The sequence below is a fragment of the Mesoplodon mirus genome, assembly GCF_964341445.2.
Source record: "Mesoplodon mirus genome assembly, chromosome: X".
NCBI classification, from domain to species: Eukaryota; Metazoa; Chordata; class Mammalia; order Artiodactyla; family Ziphiidae; genus Mesoplodon; species Mesoplodon mirus.
Window position 1 is genome coordinate 71,558,990 of NC_138981.1, and position 14,884 is coordinate 71,573,873.

The 14,884-nt window shown below is 37.1% G+C and overlaps 1 protein-coding gene across 2 annotated transcripts in view; it reads left to right on the forward strand.

Annotated features, from left to right (window-relative positions):
* The window catches only part of APOOL (apolipoprotein O like), a 93,235-nt gene extending 79,140 nt beyond the window's left edge, over window positions 1-14,095 (forward strand). For both annotated transcript variants that reach the window (XM_082609563.1, XM_082609564.1), the window contains 3 exons: window positions 1,755-1,868; window positions 2,075-2,192; window positions 13,538-14,095. In XM_082609563.1, the coding sequence (XP_082465689.1) occupies window positions 1,755-1,868; window positions 2,075-2,192; window positions 13,538-13,626 (321 nt within the window). In that variant the 3' untranslated portion in view covers window positions 13,627-14,095. The remainder of the gene's footprint in view (window positions 1-1,754; window positions 1,869-2,074; window positions 2,193-13,537) is intronic.
* The last annotated feature ends 789 nt before the right edge of the window (window positions 14,096-14,884 follow it).

Genomic DNA, 14,884 nt, shown 5'->3' on the forward strand with positions numbered 1-14,884 from the left:
AATGCTTCCAAGGAAATACCACAACAGTATATGGTCCCAATTATTTGTGTAATGGTGCTAATTACGGCAGGCTTATAATTGCCAGGATAAAAAGGGAAGTATTCCATATGCCCATCAACAAGGGATTTGTTAAACAAATCATAATGCCCATATGCCCATCAATAGGGGATTTGTTAAACAAATCATAATGCCCATATGCCCATCAATAGGGGATTTGTTAAACAAATTGTGATGTATCCATATAGAATACTATCTGTGTGGCTGTTAAAAGCAGACCTACTGGCATATAAACTGATTTGGAAACATCTCTGTGACATATTGTTAAGCTTTTAAAAAATCACACCTCAAAATAATATGTATCACCTGATTCCATTTGTGTTTAAAAAGGAAAAAAAAGTGTATGTGTGGGCAGTTTATTTTAAATGTTAATTTAAAACATAATTGAGATTGTAGTTTTTAATCTATTCTTTCTTCTCTTTTTTGCAATTCAGTGGTTCATCATGGATTTCTATCCATGTCAGTGCATATAGATCTACGTCATCCCTTTGGTAGATGTATAAGTATCAACATTCTGTTTGTTTTAAAATGCTATGTGTGTGCATATATAATGAACATAAAAGAGTAAAAATTCAAGAAGAATATCCATACAGTTGTTAACAAAGGTTACACTGAGAGGAGGAAGAGGACTGCCATTACTAGTGGATTGACTGATTTTTCTTAGGTATAGATATATACTTAGCAAAAATAATAAAAATATTTCTATTTAAGGAAGAAAAACATAGTTTTTAAAAATTTATGTTTATAGAAAGTATAAAACTAGAAAGCACCTCAAAACCTCTTTAAAGTTTGAGAAATCAATAGCTATTAACATTACTTTAACAATAAGAAAAAAAAAGGGTGGGAAAAGAATAGAAAGGAGGAATCAGAAAGAGATTTTTTCCAGAGGGAAAGAAATATGAATGAAAATAATAGCAGCTTCAGGAATTCAGTCAGCATCCTAGCCTCTGCTTTAGTGTGTTTGTAGTTCATTGTTTATTTCACGTTTCTACCAAAAAAGTATTATTCTGTAGAGAAATACATTATTTTTCTTTATGATTGGAGAAAACAACATAAAAATTTAAGCAAAAGCATTAACTTTGTAGCATCTTAAAATCTTTTTCTCAGTCAGCTGTTTGTTATCTCAAACTGTCTTTCCCAAACTCCTATTAAACAGACAGAGTTTTAAATTCACGTTACAGTGTGAATGCAAACTATACATTTTTAAGACTTTATTATTTTTTTAGAGTACTTTTAGATTCATGACACAATTAAGGAGAAAGTACAGAGATTTCTGGTACACCCCCTGCACCCACACATGCATAGCCTCCTCCATTATCAACATCCTCACCAGAGGGATACATTGTTTACAATTATGAGGCTGTGTACTACCTACTGTGCTAATGAGTCTCCTAATTTTTTACAATTGATGAGCCTACACTGACACATTATTATCACCCAAAGTCCATAGTTTACGTTAGGATTCACTCTTGGTGTTTTACTAACTATATATATTTTAGCCTTTTACATGAGGCAAATAATTTTTCATATAAGATATAGAAAATGAGGCTTTGTGTTATCATGATCTAGAGATTTAGATCTTTATTATTGATTCTGGCCTGGGTGTTCACATAAAATACCAGATGTAAATTTTTTAGTATTTGTTATTTTAACTTTTAAAAGTGTATATTATTTGACTCACTTTTTGTTTTAATTAGGTAACTGGGAAAAAGGTATATGCTGCAAGCCAGCAAATTTATGAAGCAGTTAAATCATTGTGGACAAAAAACAACAAAAAAGAGTCACTTCCTGAACCTAAAGAAAAAACTAAGGTAGAGTTTAAATGGACCAAAAAGGTAGATTTTGAGTTTTGTTTGGGTGGGTTTTAGCTTGTAATGAGAGTCCTAGACAGAAGTCAAGTATGGATTGAAAAGAGATGAAGGAATATACTACCTTTGCATGCTATAATTTTTTAAGATATTTTATTCTTTTAGTAAAATGATTTACTTATCAAGGAAAAATCCTTTTTGGTAAACAGCTAGGAAGCTCTGATGAAATAGAAATACCTGCAAAAACAACTCACAACCTGAAACATTCAGTGCCTTTGTCAACAGAACTCAGCTCTGAAACAAAGACCAAATCAGAATCCACCTCAGGTTTGTTTGGAATAATTCAATTTTGTTTTCATTCTTTTCTTAAATAATTGTATAATATTATAATAGTAGTTTGAACTTATTTATGTGTTTTCCTCATAAATGTTTTGTCTTTCTCATATCTCTAGTCTGTGTATCTTTTTAGGTTATGAGGTACTCAAGTATGTGGAACTTTTTCTAATTGCCACATAGCTCATAACATAGTTCTTGGCATATGGGAGTAGAGAATAGCACTGGCTGGTTGGGTGAGTGAATCATTTAATCAATTTATAGATGTGAGATTTTTAATCAGGTGGAGGAAAATGTGTCTTTCTGGATTCTACCAGTTTACAGGCTATAACGAGTCACATCTACATAGAAGAAATATCAGGTTTCCATTTCTTGTGCTCTCTACCTGTATCAGTCTTCTCTTCTACCATCAGTTTTATTTAGTTTAGATACTAGGAGAACTTTCAGCATCAAATAGTAAAAATAACACAAGTTATATAATACTAATATCTTTGCTAGTATTAGATACAGGCAATTAATACTTTGTGGGACCAAATAGTGACAATTATACTTCCTAGGCAAATACTACCATGGTTTTACTGTGATCAAAAAGAAAGTAACAGAGTGTTTAATACCATTTCAGTAGTGTATTCGCATAACTCACCAGTCACTTGTTTATGTAGGTTTGTTTATCTGTACCAAGTAAATGGTACTATGCATTAAGTTGTCTTATTACAAAGGAAATAGGACCAACTCAGAGGTAGAGAATTAGGGAATAATGAAAATATCTCCCTTTTACTGAGCAACTACTGTGGTGCAAAGAGCTGTTAGTATGTTATGTTATTAAATCCTCTCCCAAAAAGCAAAACAAACAAACAAAAAAACTCTGGTATATATGTAATTATAATTGTTTTATGATAAAGAGACTGAGACTCAGGGAGCTTAAGTAACTTGCCCAAAATTATGGTTTATGAATAGAGTTGTGTTTATAGTCTAGATATTACTGACACCAAAGTCCCAGCTCTTTCCATTGCATATACATTATCTAATTTAGAGCCAGAGTTTAGTCTCTAATTTCAGCCTCCTCCTCTCTTACTTAATCTTTATAAAAGCTGTCACTGAGTAACAAACCTGATTTGAGTTTTACTATTTCCTGTCACGTCTCCTTTCTAATCAAGATAAGTTATACAGTTTTTAGACTCTCTCTGAGTAATCCCCAGTTGATCGTATTCCCACAGGCATATAATATATCTGGTCATTTCTCTAAATGTCTGTCAACTCCAGAGATCTTTGTGGAGATGTTCCAGCTTCACAACGGGACCAAACCATCCCCAGCCAATGTCTTTTCTTCACACATCTGGATTCTGGAACATTTTGCCTGCCTGTCATGGGTAATGTGGTATATGAAAAGCATTCTAAGGAGACATTTAGAGGAGAGAGATACCCAGTACTATTCATCCTTATCATATAGTATTCAGAGTTGGTTATACTTGAGACCCTTGAGACTATTTCCACATTTCACATGCAATCCCAAAGGTCCAAGACACAGAAAACAGTAGTGATTATGAGTACAGGTTTTAGAATAGAACCTGGATCTGAATCCTAAATCCAACATTTACTAGTTTTATTGCCTGGGGCAAGTTATCTAATACCTCAAGCCTTGGTCTCCTCATCTGTAAAAGGAGGACAATAATAGTGTTTTTCTGACATGCTTGTTGTGAGGATTAAATGAGATATTGCATGTAAAGCAAAAAGTACAATGTCAAGCACATACTAAGTTCTCAGTAAGTGTTAGAAGATATCATTATCATTGGCCTAGAGTAATTAGCCATTTTGCCCAAAAACAAATTTATTGTCATTGAGCACACTTTGGGAGCACATTACTTAGCTAGGGAACCTAGCCATGGCCACCACTTCTCACCATACAGAATAGATTGGGTGTACTGTCCAACTATATATCATGGCTCTTAATATGAGTTTGGTTGTTCTCTATCATCCATATACATTTATTCCAATAACTTATTTTGGGAATCACAAATTCAGAAATTTGGTGACATGGACCTCTTCAAAATCTGATGAAAGCAGAATGAAATCTCTCACAGTCTCACAAGATTAATGTCCCTCTCAGAGGTTGGCAAACTATGGACCCTGTGGCAAATCTGGCTCATGGACTATTTTTGTACATTCCACAAATGGTTCCTATGTGATTAAAATAGTTTAAAAATCAATAGAAATATTTTATGACAAGTTAAAATTGTATGAAATTCAAATTCCAGTGTCCATAAATAAATGAAGTCTTATTGGAACACAGCCCCACTCATTGTGTATTGTCTTGTCTGTGGCTGCTTTCACCCTAAAATGGCAGAGTTGAGTGGTTTTGATGGAGACCTTATGGTTTACAAAGTTGAAAATATTTACTTTGGCCCTGTGCAAACGAAGTTTGCTGATTTCTGTTTTAGAGGGATGATGTGTGCCATACATACATGACTCATCTTCCCCTCTTGATATTTCCCAGATTATTTTATGGGTCATAACACTAAATAGTCAAACTCAAAACCCTGAAGGGCAAAACCAAATTTCCTACAGTCTTTCAGTGTGAGGGAGACAGAAACTCAGGCTGTCAATCAGAAGCTAGAGAGTATCATACCTGAGGAGGAGGGAGGAACCAGAGGTTGACTGTCTCTTACTATAAATGCAGCTCAGCTCAGTGCCTGATTGGAGTGAGATGATAAGTACTTCACCCTTCCTAAAGGAGGAAAAGGGTCCCCCCTCTGGCCGATGATATCATCTGGAGCTTCTTCAGTTCTTTGTTACACAGTGTCCACCATACAAATAAAATACTAGTCACGCAAAGAGGCAGGAAGATGTGACTAACAAAAGAGAAAAAAATATAACAGCAGACCCACAGGTGATCTAAATATTGAAGTTAGCAAAAAAGCACTTTAACTATGACTAATATGTCAAATGGAAAACGTGATGAACAAAATGGATAAAAAGATGGAGAATTTCACAGAAAGTTGAAATCTATTAAAAAATCAAGTGGATATTCTAGATGTGAAAAATACAGTACATGAAATTATGAACTCATTGGATGGGTTCAATAGCAGATCGTTTACAAAAAGAGGACAGAAATAATGAACTCAAGTACAGGACAATAAAAAAAAAATAGCCAAACTGAAGTACAGAGAGAAAAAAGAATGGAAAGAATAGAACAGCATGTGAAATTACTTTGCAATGACTAATATCTTTTAGTGTTTCAGTTACTGAAAAGCTGAACTATCATCCCAATTTTATACAAAAGAAACAAAAATAGAATCTCTAACATTTGTAACTTCACTCAGCAATTTATTAGTGATCTGTCCTATTTTTTTTGTACCTAACTTGCTTAAAATATAAATGAGATAAGGTGTGAACCAAATTATCAGTGAACAGATAACACCTAATGGCTATTTGAGATAATAATTCATTACTGTTTTATAACTTTAAATATCTTTATTCCTTTCCTGTTTGTATAACACCAGCTTTTTTTGAAGTCTACTAAAAAAAGAACTAAGCATAAATTGTTTTTTATTTATTATTAAATAAATAATTTATTATTGTTTTTATTATAAAGTATAAAGAAAATCATTACAACGATTAGGAGATTGAGATTCAAGAAGAGTTTTTATGATTGGTAATTCTTTAGGAGGACAGAGAGCCCTGGATCAAAAGGGATGAAGAAATTTCTAAGAGGAAAGATATAATCCTTAATTATTCAGAAAAGCATGAGATGACCCTTTAAAAACAAAAAAAGGCAGAAATCAAATGACCTAGGTTGAATGGCTCTAAACTAGAGGGATCCACATCACAATTTCTTGAGTTTTTTTTTTTCCTAAAATTCTCTCTAACAAGAATTATAAATCAGAATCTCCAGAGGTGAGGCCTCCAAGCAGGTGGATTGTAGGAAAAGCTCCACAGGGAATTCTCCATGCATATTCCTCTAGTTAATAATATCTGACATAAGCTATAGATAAACTAAAAATTTGAAGCCTTTCAACAAATTTTGAGAGGTGGAGCTCTAAAGGCAAAGGAGCCTTTCAAATTTAGGTGATCTGATCCTTTGACCAGATTTTGGACAAGAATATAAATTAAGGTAGTGAGTAGAAGTGTTAGAGAACTTAGTCAATTGGTGGACATTGTTAAGAAAATTAGATACATTCAGAGTTACATAAAATAATTATTTGTCTGTTTGATAAAAAAAACATTGATTAGACTATTTCGTAGTATACTTTTCACTTGTACTGAGCAAAGGCTTCCACCAGGTGGCAGTAAAGATGCATTTGGGAAAGAAGCAGACAGAACCACTAAGCTTAACCTTTTCTGTGTGCTAAAGACCCCTTCTCAGAATGTTTTAAATGCATAAACTAAAATACATAGTAATGTATGAGCTTCCTTAATTGTGTTAATCAACAATATCTAACAACATATCTGATTAAGGCTATAATTTTGAAGTAGTAGTAAGTATAAATATTTCAAGATATCTGCAACTGCAGTGTGATTATCTGTGATTTCTATTAGTGACAAAGTCTAAGTACGTCAGTAGTATTGTGGTTTGTTGCCTGCATTCATTATCGAAGAAAACGTTCATCTTCAGTCAAAGGTTAATGAAAATAAAGACAAATTTCCCCCATTCAACTTCGTAGATCACATGAATTCTATCCACAGACCTCCCTCCCCCAAAGGGATCCCAGGTTAAAAATCTGTCTGTGGAGAACTGTATTAATGTCATAGATAGTGATTATTTAAGATCTGGCTGTTTTAAAAATATACTTAGTGGTGAAATTACATATAGGTCTATCCCAGTTTATAAAGCAGAAACTGTTTCTGAAAAGGTAGGTGTAAAATAAATAGCTATGTAAATTTTTCCCCTTCATTTTCATCATAAAACTGGAAATTAAATTCCTCTATGGAAAAAAGGTGTGTCTTCCTAATGTAAAAAAAATATCATTTCAAAATGAATCAGAGTTTGGAAAACATTTAAAATAAAAACAAGTTTGTGAAAAAATATTTTTAGTCTTATGTCACAAAGTAAATATAAAAATTGTTCTTACCTACTTACCATGAACCGGGTATTGTATGTACCACTTTGTGTGCATTATGTTGAATACTAAAAATAAATAATTAACATTGTTACTGCTCTAAACCCCATTTTACGGAAGACCCAGGGTTGTGTTTATTTCAGATTTTTCTTGTTTCTTGAGGTAGGATTGTATTGTTATAAACTTCCCCCTTAGAAGAGCTTTTGCTGCATCCCGTAGGTTTTGGGTCGTCATGTTTTCATTGTCATTTATTTCCAGGTAATTTTTTAATTTCCTTTTTAATTTCTTCAGTGATCTCTTGGTTGTTTAGTAGCATATTGTTTACCCTCCATTTGTATTTTTTACAGATTTTTTCCTGTAATTGATATCTAGTCTTATAGTGTTGTGGTTAGAAAAGATGCTTGATAAAATTTCAATTTTCTTAAATTTACCAAGGTTTGATTTGTGACCAAAGATGTAATCTATCCTGGAGAATGTTCCATGTTCACTTGAGAAGAAAGTGTATTCTGTTGTTTTTGGATGGAATGTCCTATAAATATCAATTAGGTCCATCTGGTCTGTTGTGTCATTTAAAGCTTGTGTTTCCTTATTTATTTTGGGTTTGAATGATGTCTGTCCATTGGTGTAAGTCGGGTGTTAAAGTTGCCTACTATTATTGTGTTACTGTTTATTTCCCCTTTTATGGCTGTTATCATTTGCCTTGTGTATTGAGGTCCTCCTATGTTGGGTGCATAGATATTTACAATTGTTATATCTTATTTTTGGATTGATCCTTTGATCATTATGTAGTGTCCTTCTTTGTCTCTTCTAATAGTCTTTATTTTAAAGTCTATTTTGTCTGATATGAGAATTGCTACTCCAGCTTTCTTTTGATTTCCCTTTGCATGGAATATCTTTTGCCATCCCCTCACTTTCAGTCGGTGTGTGTCCCTAAGTCTGAAGTGGGTCTCTTGTAGACAGCATATATATGGGTCTTGTTTTTGTATCCATTCAGCCAGTCTGTATCTTTTGGTTGGAGCATTTAATCCATTTACATTTAAGGTAATTATTGATATGTATGTTCCTATTCCCATTTTCTTAATTGTTTTGGGTTTGTTATTATAGGTCTTTTCCTTCTCTTGTGTTTCCAGCCTAGAGAAGTTCCTTTAGCATTTGTTGTAAAGCTGGTTTGGTGGTGCTGAATTCTCTTTTGATTTCTCCATCAAATCTGAACGAGATCCTTGCTGAGTAGAGTAATCTTGGTTGTAGCTTCTTCCCTTTCATCACTTTAAATATGTCCTGCCACTGCCTTCTGGCCTGTAGAGTTTCTGCTGAAAGATCAGCTGTTAACCTTATGGGGATTCCCTTGTATGTTATTTGTTGCTTTTCCATTCCTGCTTTTAATATTTTTTCTTTGTGCTTAATTTTTGCTAGTTTGATTAATATGTGTCTTGGTGTGTTTCTCCTTGGGTTTATCCTGTATGGGACTCTTTGCACTCCCTGGACTTGATTGACTATTTCCCTTCCCATGTTGGGGAAGCTTTCAACTATAATCTCTTCAGATATTTTCTCAGAACTTTTCTTTTTCCCTTCTTCTTCTGGGATGCCTATAATTCGAATGTTGGTGTGCTTAATGTTGTCCCAGAGGTCTCTGAGACTGGCCTCCATTCTTTTCATTCTTTTTTCTTTATTCTGATACTCAGCAGTTATTTCCACCATTCTATCTTCCAACTCACTTATCCGTTCATCTGCCTCAGTTATTCTGCTATTGATTCCTTCTAGAGTATTTTTAATTACAGTTATTGTGTTGTTCATCACTGTTTGTTTGCTGCTTAGTTCTTCTAGGTCCTTGTTAAACATTCTTGTCTTTATTCTATTTCCAAGATTTTGGATCATCTTTACTATCATCATCTGAGTTCTTTTTCAGGTAGTTTGCCTATTTCCTCTTCATTTATTTGGTCTTGTGGGTTTTTATTTTGCTCTTTTGCCTGTAAGATATTTCTCTGTCTTCGCATTTTGTCTAATTTACAGTATTTGAAGTCTCCTTTCACTAGGCTGCAGGGTTGTAGTTCCTCTTGATTCTCTTCTCTGCCACTGGTGGTGGGGTTGGTCCAGTGTCTTGTGTAGGCTTCCTGATGGGAGGGACTGGTGCCTGCATTCTGGTGGTGGAGCTGGGTCTTTTCCCTCTGATGAGCAGGGCCGTGTCAGATGGTGTGTTTTGGTGTGTCTGTGAGCTTAGTATGACTTTAGGTAGTCTGTGTGCTGACGGGTGGGTTTGTGTTCCTATCTTGTTTGTTGTTTGGTGTGAGGCATCCAGCACTGGGAGCTGCTGGCAGTTGGGTAGAGCTGGCCCTTAGATTCAGATAGAGGCCTCCATGAGAGCTCTAGGTGATTAATCTTCCCTGGGACTGGGAATTCTCTAGTGGTCCAGCATCCTCGACTCAGTGCTCTCACTCCAGAGCCTCAGGACTGACTTCTGGTCGAGGGACCAAGACCCCACAAGTCGCTCGTCCCTGTGATAAAGGGGATTCAAAAAAAAACAAAAAAGAAAAACACTAACAAAACCCCTGACAAATGGTAAAGAGTAAAATCGAACAAACAGAAACAGAAACAAGGAAACACACACACACACACACACACACACACACACACACACACAAGAAACAAAAACAGAGCCAGATAAATCAAATAGCAAGAGACCAGACAAACCAAAGAACCCAACAACAAAATCAAAGAATTAAGAAGAAAGCTGACAAAAACTCAAAACCAAAAAACAAAACCAAAGCAGAGTGGCAACTGAAGGATGAAGCAGAGAAACAAAACAAACTGACAAAAATGATATTTAAAAAAGATAGAGGGGAAAGAAGGCAGAACAACAGAAAAGCAATGTAGAAACAGAACTATAGAAAATAATAAAATGGGAAATATATTAAAGTAAAAAAAAGGGACAAACAAAACCCCAGAGAAATGGTAAAAGCAAAATCAAACAAAAACAGAAACAAGGAAACACATACACATAAAAGAAACAAAAACAGAGCCAAATACAACAAAAAGCAAGAGAACAACCAGACAAATAGAAGAACTCAAAAATGAAATCAAACAATTAAGATTAAAACTAACAAAAACACATAACCTAAAAACAAAACCAAAGCAGTGTGCCAGCCAACTGAAGAATACAGCAAGGAAACAGAACAAACCGATAAAAATGATTTTAAAAAATAATAATAAGGACTTCCCTGGTGGCTCAGTTGTTGAGAGTCTGCCTGCCAATGCAGGGGACACGGGTTCGTGCCCTGGTCCAGGAGGATCCCACATGCGGCTGGGCCCGTGAGCCATGGCCGCTGAGCCTGTGCGTCTGGAGCCTGTGCTCTGCAACAGGAGAGGCTACAACAGTGAGAGGCTCGCGTACCGCAAAAAAGAAAATAATAATAATAATAAATAATAATAATAAAATAGAAAGGGAAAAAATAGGACAACAGAGAAGCAAAGTAGAAATCGAAATATATTTTAAAAAGAAAAACGCATTAAAGAAAAAGAGGAAAAGAAGGGAAAATAACACAACAGAAAAGCAAAGTATAAATAGAAATATATTAAAAAATAAAAATATGTTATAAAACACAGAGATCCCAAAAGACTAAAATAAAAGAAACAACAAACAAAAACAGAAAAAGAAACAAAAAAAATCTAGAACCAACAGAAGGAATCAAAACATAATAAAAATTAATAGTAATAATTATGTTTCCCTGGGGTCTCCACAGTAATTGTCCTTGCACACGGTGTGAACCACAGCCCAAGAGCCTCTCCTCTGCCTTTGGGCTGGTCTCTGGACCTGCTGTGGGCCCTGTGGGTACCACTCTGACTCTGATCTGGCCCAATTCCTGTGTGCACTTGCCCCCCAATTCCACAGCTGCCAGAGCTAGACCATTTTCAGTTGTGGGAACACTCACTGTCTACTCAGATATTCCATAGATGCAGGGTCTACCTAGCTGATTGCAAGGATTTAATCTGCAGTTTGTACAGCTAATGGAAAGATTTTCAGTCTTCTTCCTTAATCACCCCATCCCTGAGTTTCAGCTTTGGTTTTATCCCCACCTCTATGTGTGGTCCACCCACAGATGTCTTGTCCTGAGGCTGCCTTGGAACTCTTGGGTCAGCCCCGGGAGGACCAGGCACAGAGGTGGTATGACTGCTTGGATCACAGGAGCCCTGGTGGCGCCAGGTGCACAGGGAAGCCAGCGGCTACAGGCAAAAGAGATGGCCCTAGTGAGGGCCTTTTCTGGCACCCAGCATAAGATGTATGAGGGCCAGCCCTGGCCAGGGTTTTTCTGGCACCCGGCAGCAGGTGTGTGAGGGCCATCCCTGAGAGGGCCTTTTTTTTATTACTCTGCAGCCAGTGCGTGAGGGCCAGCTCTAAGGGGGCTTTTTTTTTTTTTTTTTTTTTTTTTTTGCTCAGCAGCCAGTGCACAGGAGCCATCCCTGAGCAGGCTTCTTTTATTGTCATTGTCAGGCACTGGCATGTGGGGAGAGAGAGGCTACAATAGTGGCTCCTCCCCTTGCGTGTGACTCAGCAGTAGTGCCCTGCTTCCATGGTAGTCTGGTCTTCCTGCATAGGCATTCCCTGCTGTGGATTTCCTCCCTCCTGTCTCCTCATTCCGTCTCTGCACAGCCAACAGCAGTTCTCGCTCTGGGCCTGTTCTCCAATCCCCACGCACCAATTCCCAGCCCCCTTGCACACCTGTGAGCACATGTCCTAGTCTGGGGTATGTAGGACCATGGTATGGACCATCTGTATTTCTTACTCTGTCCTGTCTGCCACAGATTGGCTGTGTCACCCTCTTCCGACAGCCTCAAATGCGTCCCCTCTGTCCCAATTGATTTCCCCGTCAGAGAGGGGGTTTCCCCAAATTCAGGAATCTCTCTGCTTCAGCTCCCCAACCCCAGGGTACTGGTCCCATCCCGCCTCCTCTCTCCGCCTCCCTTCTTTTTCCATCCTACCCAGTTATGAAGGGATCTTTATAGTCGTTTCGTCCAAGGTCTTCTGCTAGTTTTCAGCTGGTGTTCTGTGCGAATTGTTGCATCTATAGATGTAGTCCTGCTGCACCCGTGGAGAGAGATGAACTCCACGTCCACCTACTCCACCACCATCTTGAATCTCCTCTCCTAATGTTCTTAACATCAAAAAGTTGGAGTATCCAAAGGGCTCATTTCTTGGACCTCTTTTCTGATATTCTGGAAGACTTCATATGGTCTCATAGTTGTAAATGCCATATATAGGCTAGGAACGTAAAATTAATAAACCAGCACAGGCTACTCCTGTGCTGAACTCTACATTCACATTTCTAACTGCTTACTCAATATTTGTATTCAGATGTCTAGTTAGCAATTCAAATGTAGCACATCCAAAACTTAACACTTCATTTGCCTTCTCCCAAACATGGTTCTACACTTTCCCCTATCTCAGTAAATGTCAACTCCACTCTTCTAGTTTCTCAAGTTAGAGTCTCACTCACACAACATATTGAGTCCATTTAGGAAATCTTGTCCATTCTACCTTAAGAAGTTATCCAGAATCCAATACCTTTTCACCACCTCCACTGCTACTGCCCTAATAAAAGCCATCAGCATCTCCCTCCTGGGGTACTGCAATAGCTTCCTAACTGCTCTCCCTACTTCCATGCTTGTTTCCCTATACTCTCTTCTCCCCATAGCCAAGAGTAATCTTTTAAAAAACATAACATCTTGTCACTCCTCTGCTCAAAACTGTCCAGAGACTTCTCATCTCTTAGAATAAGGAGAAAAACTTTGCCATGGCCCTATGTGGCCTGACCTTCCATTGTTTTCTGATCATGCCTCCTACCACTCTCATTGCACCCACCATCAGCATATCTTGCTGATTCTCTTCTAGCCATATTGGCCACTTTATGGCTCCTCAGACATGCCTAAGTTCTATTACACTTGCTGCCTGCTCTTCCTGTAAGGCATTTCCCTCAGATATCTACAGGGCTCACACCTTCACCTCCTTCAGTTCTTTGCCCAAATATAGAAGGCTTTCCCTGGCCACCCTATTTAAAACTGAAAATCACCCAAGCACTCTATATGCCCCTCCTTCCTGATTTTTTTTTTTTTTGCATAGCACTTACACCTGCTGATATGTCATTTAGTTTATTGTCCCTCTCACCCAACTTGAATTTAGGTCCATGTTGAGAGCCATTTTTATCTGTTTTGTTCACTGATGTGTGCCCCGTATCAACAGGAAATTTGTTAAATGAATGACTAATATTTTTCATTTTAATACTTTATCAGGTGCTACACAGTTTATGCCTGACCCCAAGCTCATGGATCACGGGCAGTCCCATCCAGAAGATGTAGATATGTACAGCACTAGAAGCTGAAATAGTCTGCATAGAGAACTACAAGATGTGTGAAGTTGCGAATAACGATGAAAAAAATCATGTAATGGGTAACTGTGATGCATGGAGTATAATTTAAACCAAGTTTTTCCCTTATATCTTCTAATGTACAGCTAGACAACTCACATAAGTGATTAAAACTCAAATTGAATACAATCCGAACAATACTAAATGATTGATGAGGAGGCAGAGGTAGAAGTATTAGGATGCATTTGGTGATTTTTAAGGGTATTTATAAAAAAATAAAAATAAATATATGAACACTGATGAGGCTAAAATCTGAAAAAATATGTGTGTGTATATAATTATATATACATATGCACATGTATATTTGCTTTAGCTTTTATGAATTAATGTCAGCTAAATTAGAATTGTGTGTGGAAGGATGCGTTCCCTCCCCCTCTGTTTTTCATTTCCCAGAGCTGGAATAAAATATCCATATTTTATGACACTTGGGCTTGGCTTTGTCTCTGTTTTATTTATGTTAACTCCTCTTAAATGTCCCAAAATACCTCTAACTATTTGAGAGGAACATATGCTACATGGGACCCCCAATGCTGCTTAGCATTCCTTCTACTGGTTCCTGGGTGGTTTCCTATTCTGTTTTCCGGGAGAGGCATTACAGACCTTTTATTCTCAAGCCTCCTGTACCTGCCAACGATGACTGTGTCTCCTATGACATAGAGAAAAAAATGTTACTACACATAGTTTTTCCCAACTTCTTCCCGTCTACCTTCAAGACTTACCTCTTGGGATTCCCTGGTGGTGCAGTGGTTGAGAGTCTGCCTCCCGATGCAGGGGACATGGGTTCGTGCCCCAGTCTGGGAGGATCCCACATGCTGTGGAGCAGCTGGGCCCGTGAGCCATGGCCACTGAGCCTGCGCGTCCAGAGCCTGTGCTCTGCAACGGGAGAGGCCACAACAGTGAGAAGCCCGCGTACCGCAAAAAAAAAAAAAAAAAAAAAAAAAAAAAAAAAAAAAAAAAGACTTACCTCTTTTCAACCAAGCATCCCCCTTTTCTAAAGCTAATGCTTCTACTTGTGTTCCTGATCTCCTCCTTTCCTATCTTTTCCAGTACCATATTCCATCCCGTTTAATCTTCAATCCTTGGTTTCTCTTTTCATTCATCTTGTTTCCTCAATCTCTAAATAGCTTCAGATCTTCTTTATCCAAAGACAACAGTAACAAAAACCTTTCCCCAACTCTGCCTCTTCCTCTTGAGCTATCTTTTCTTTCTCTTT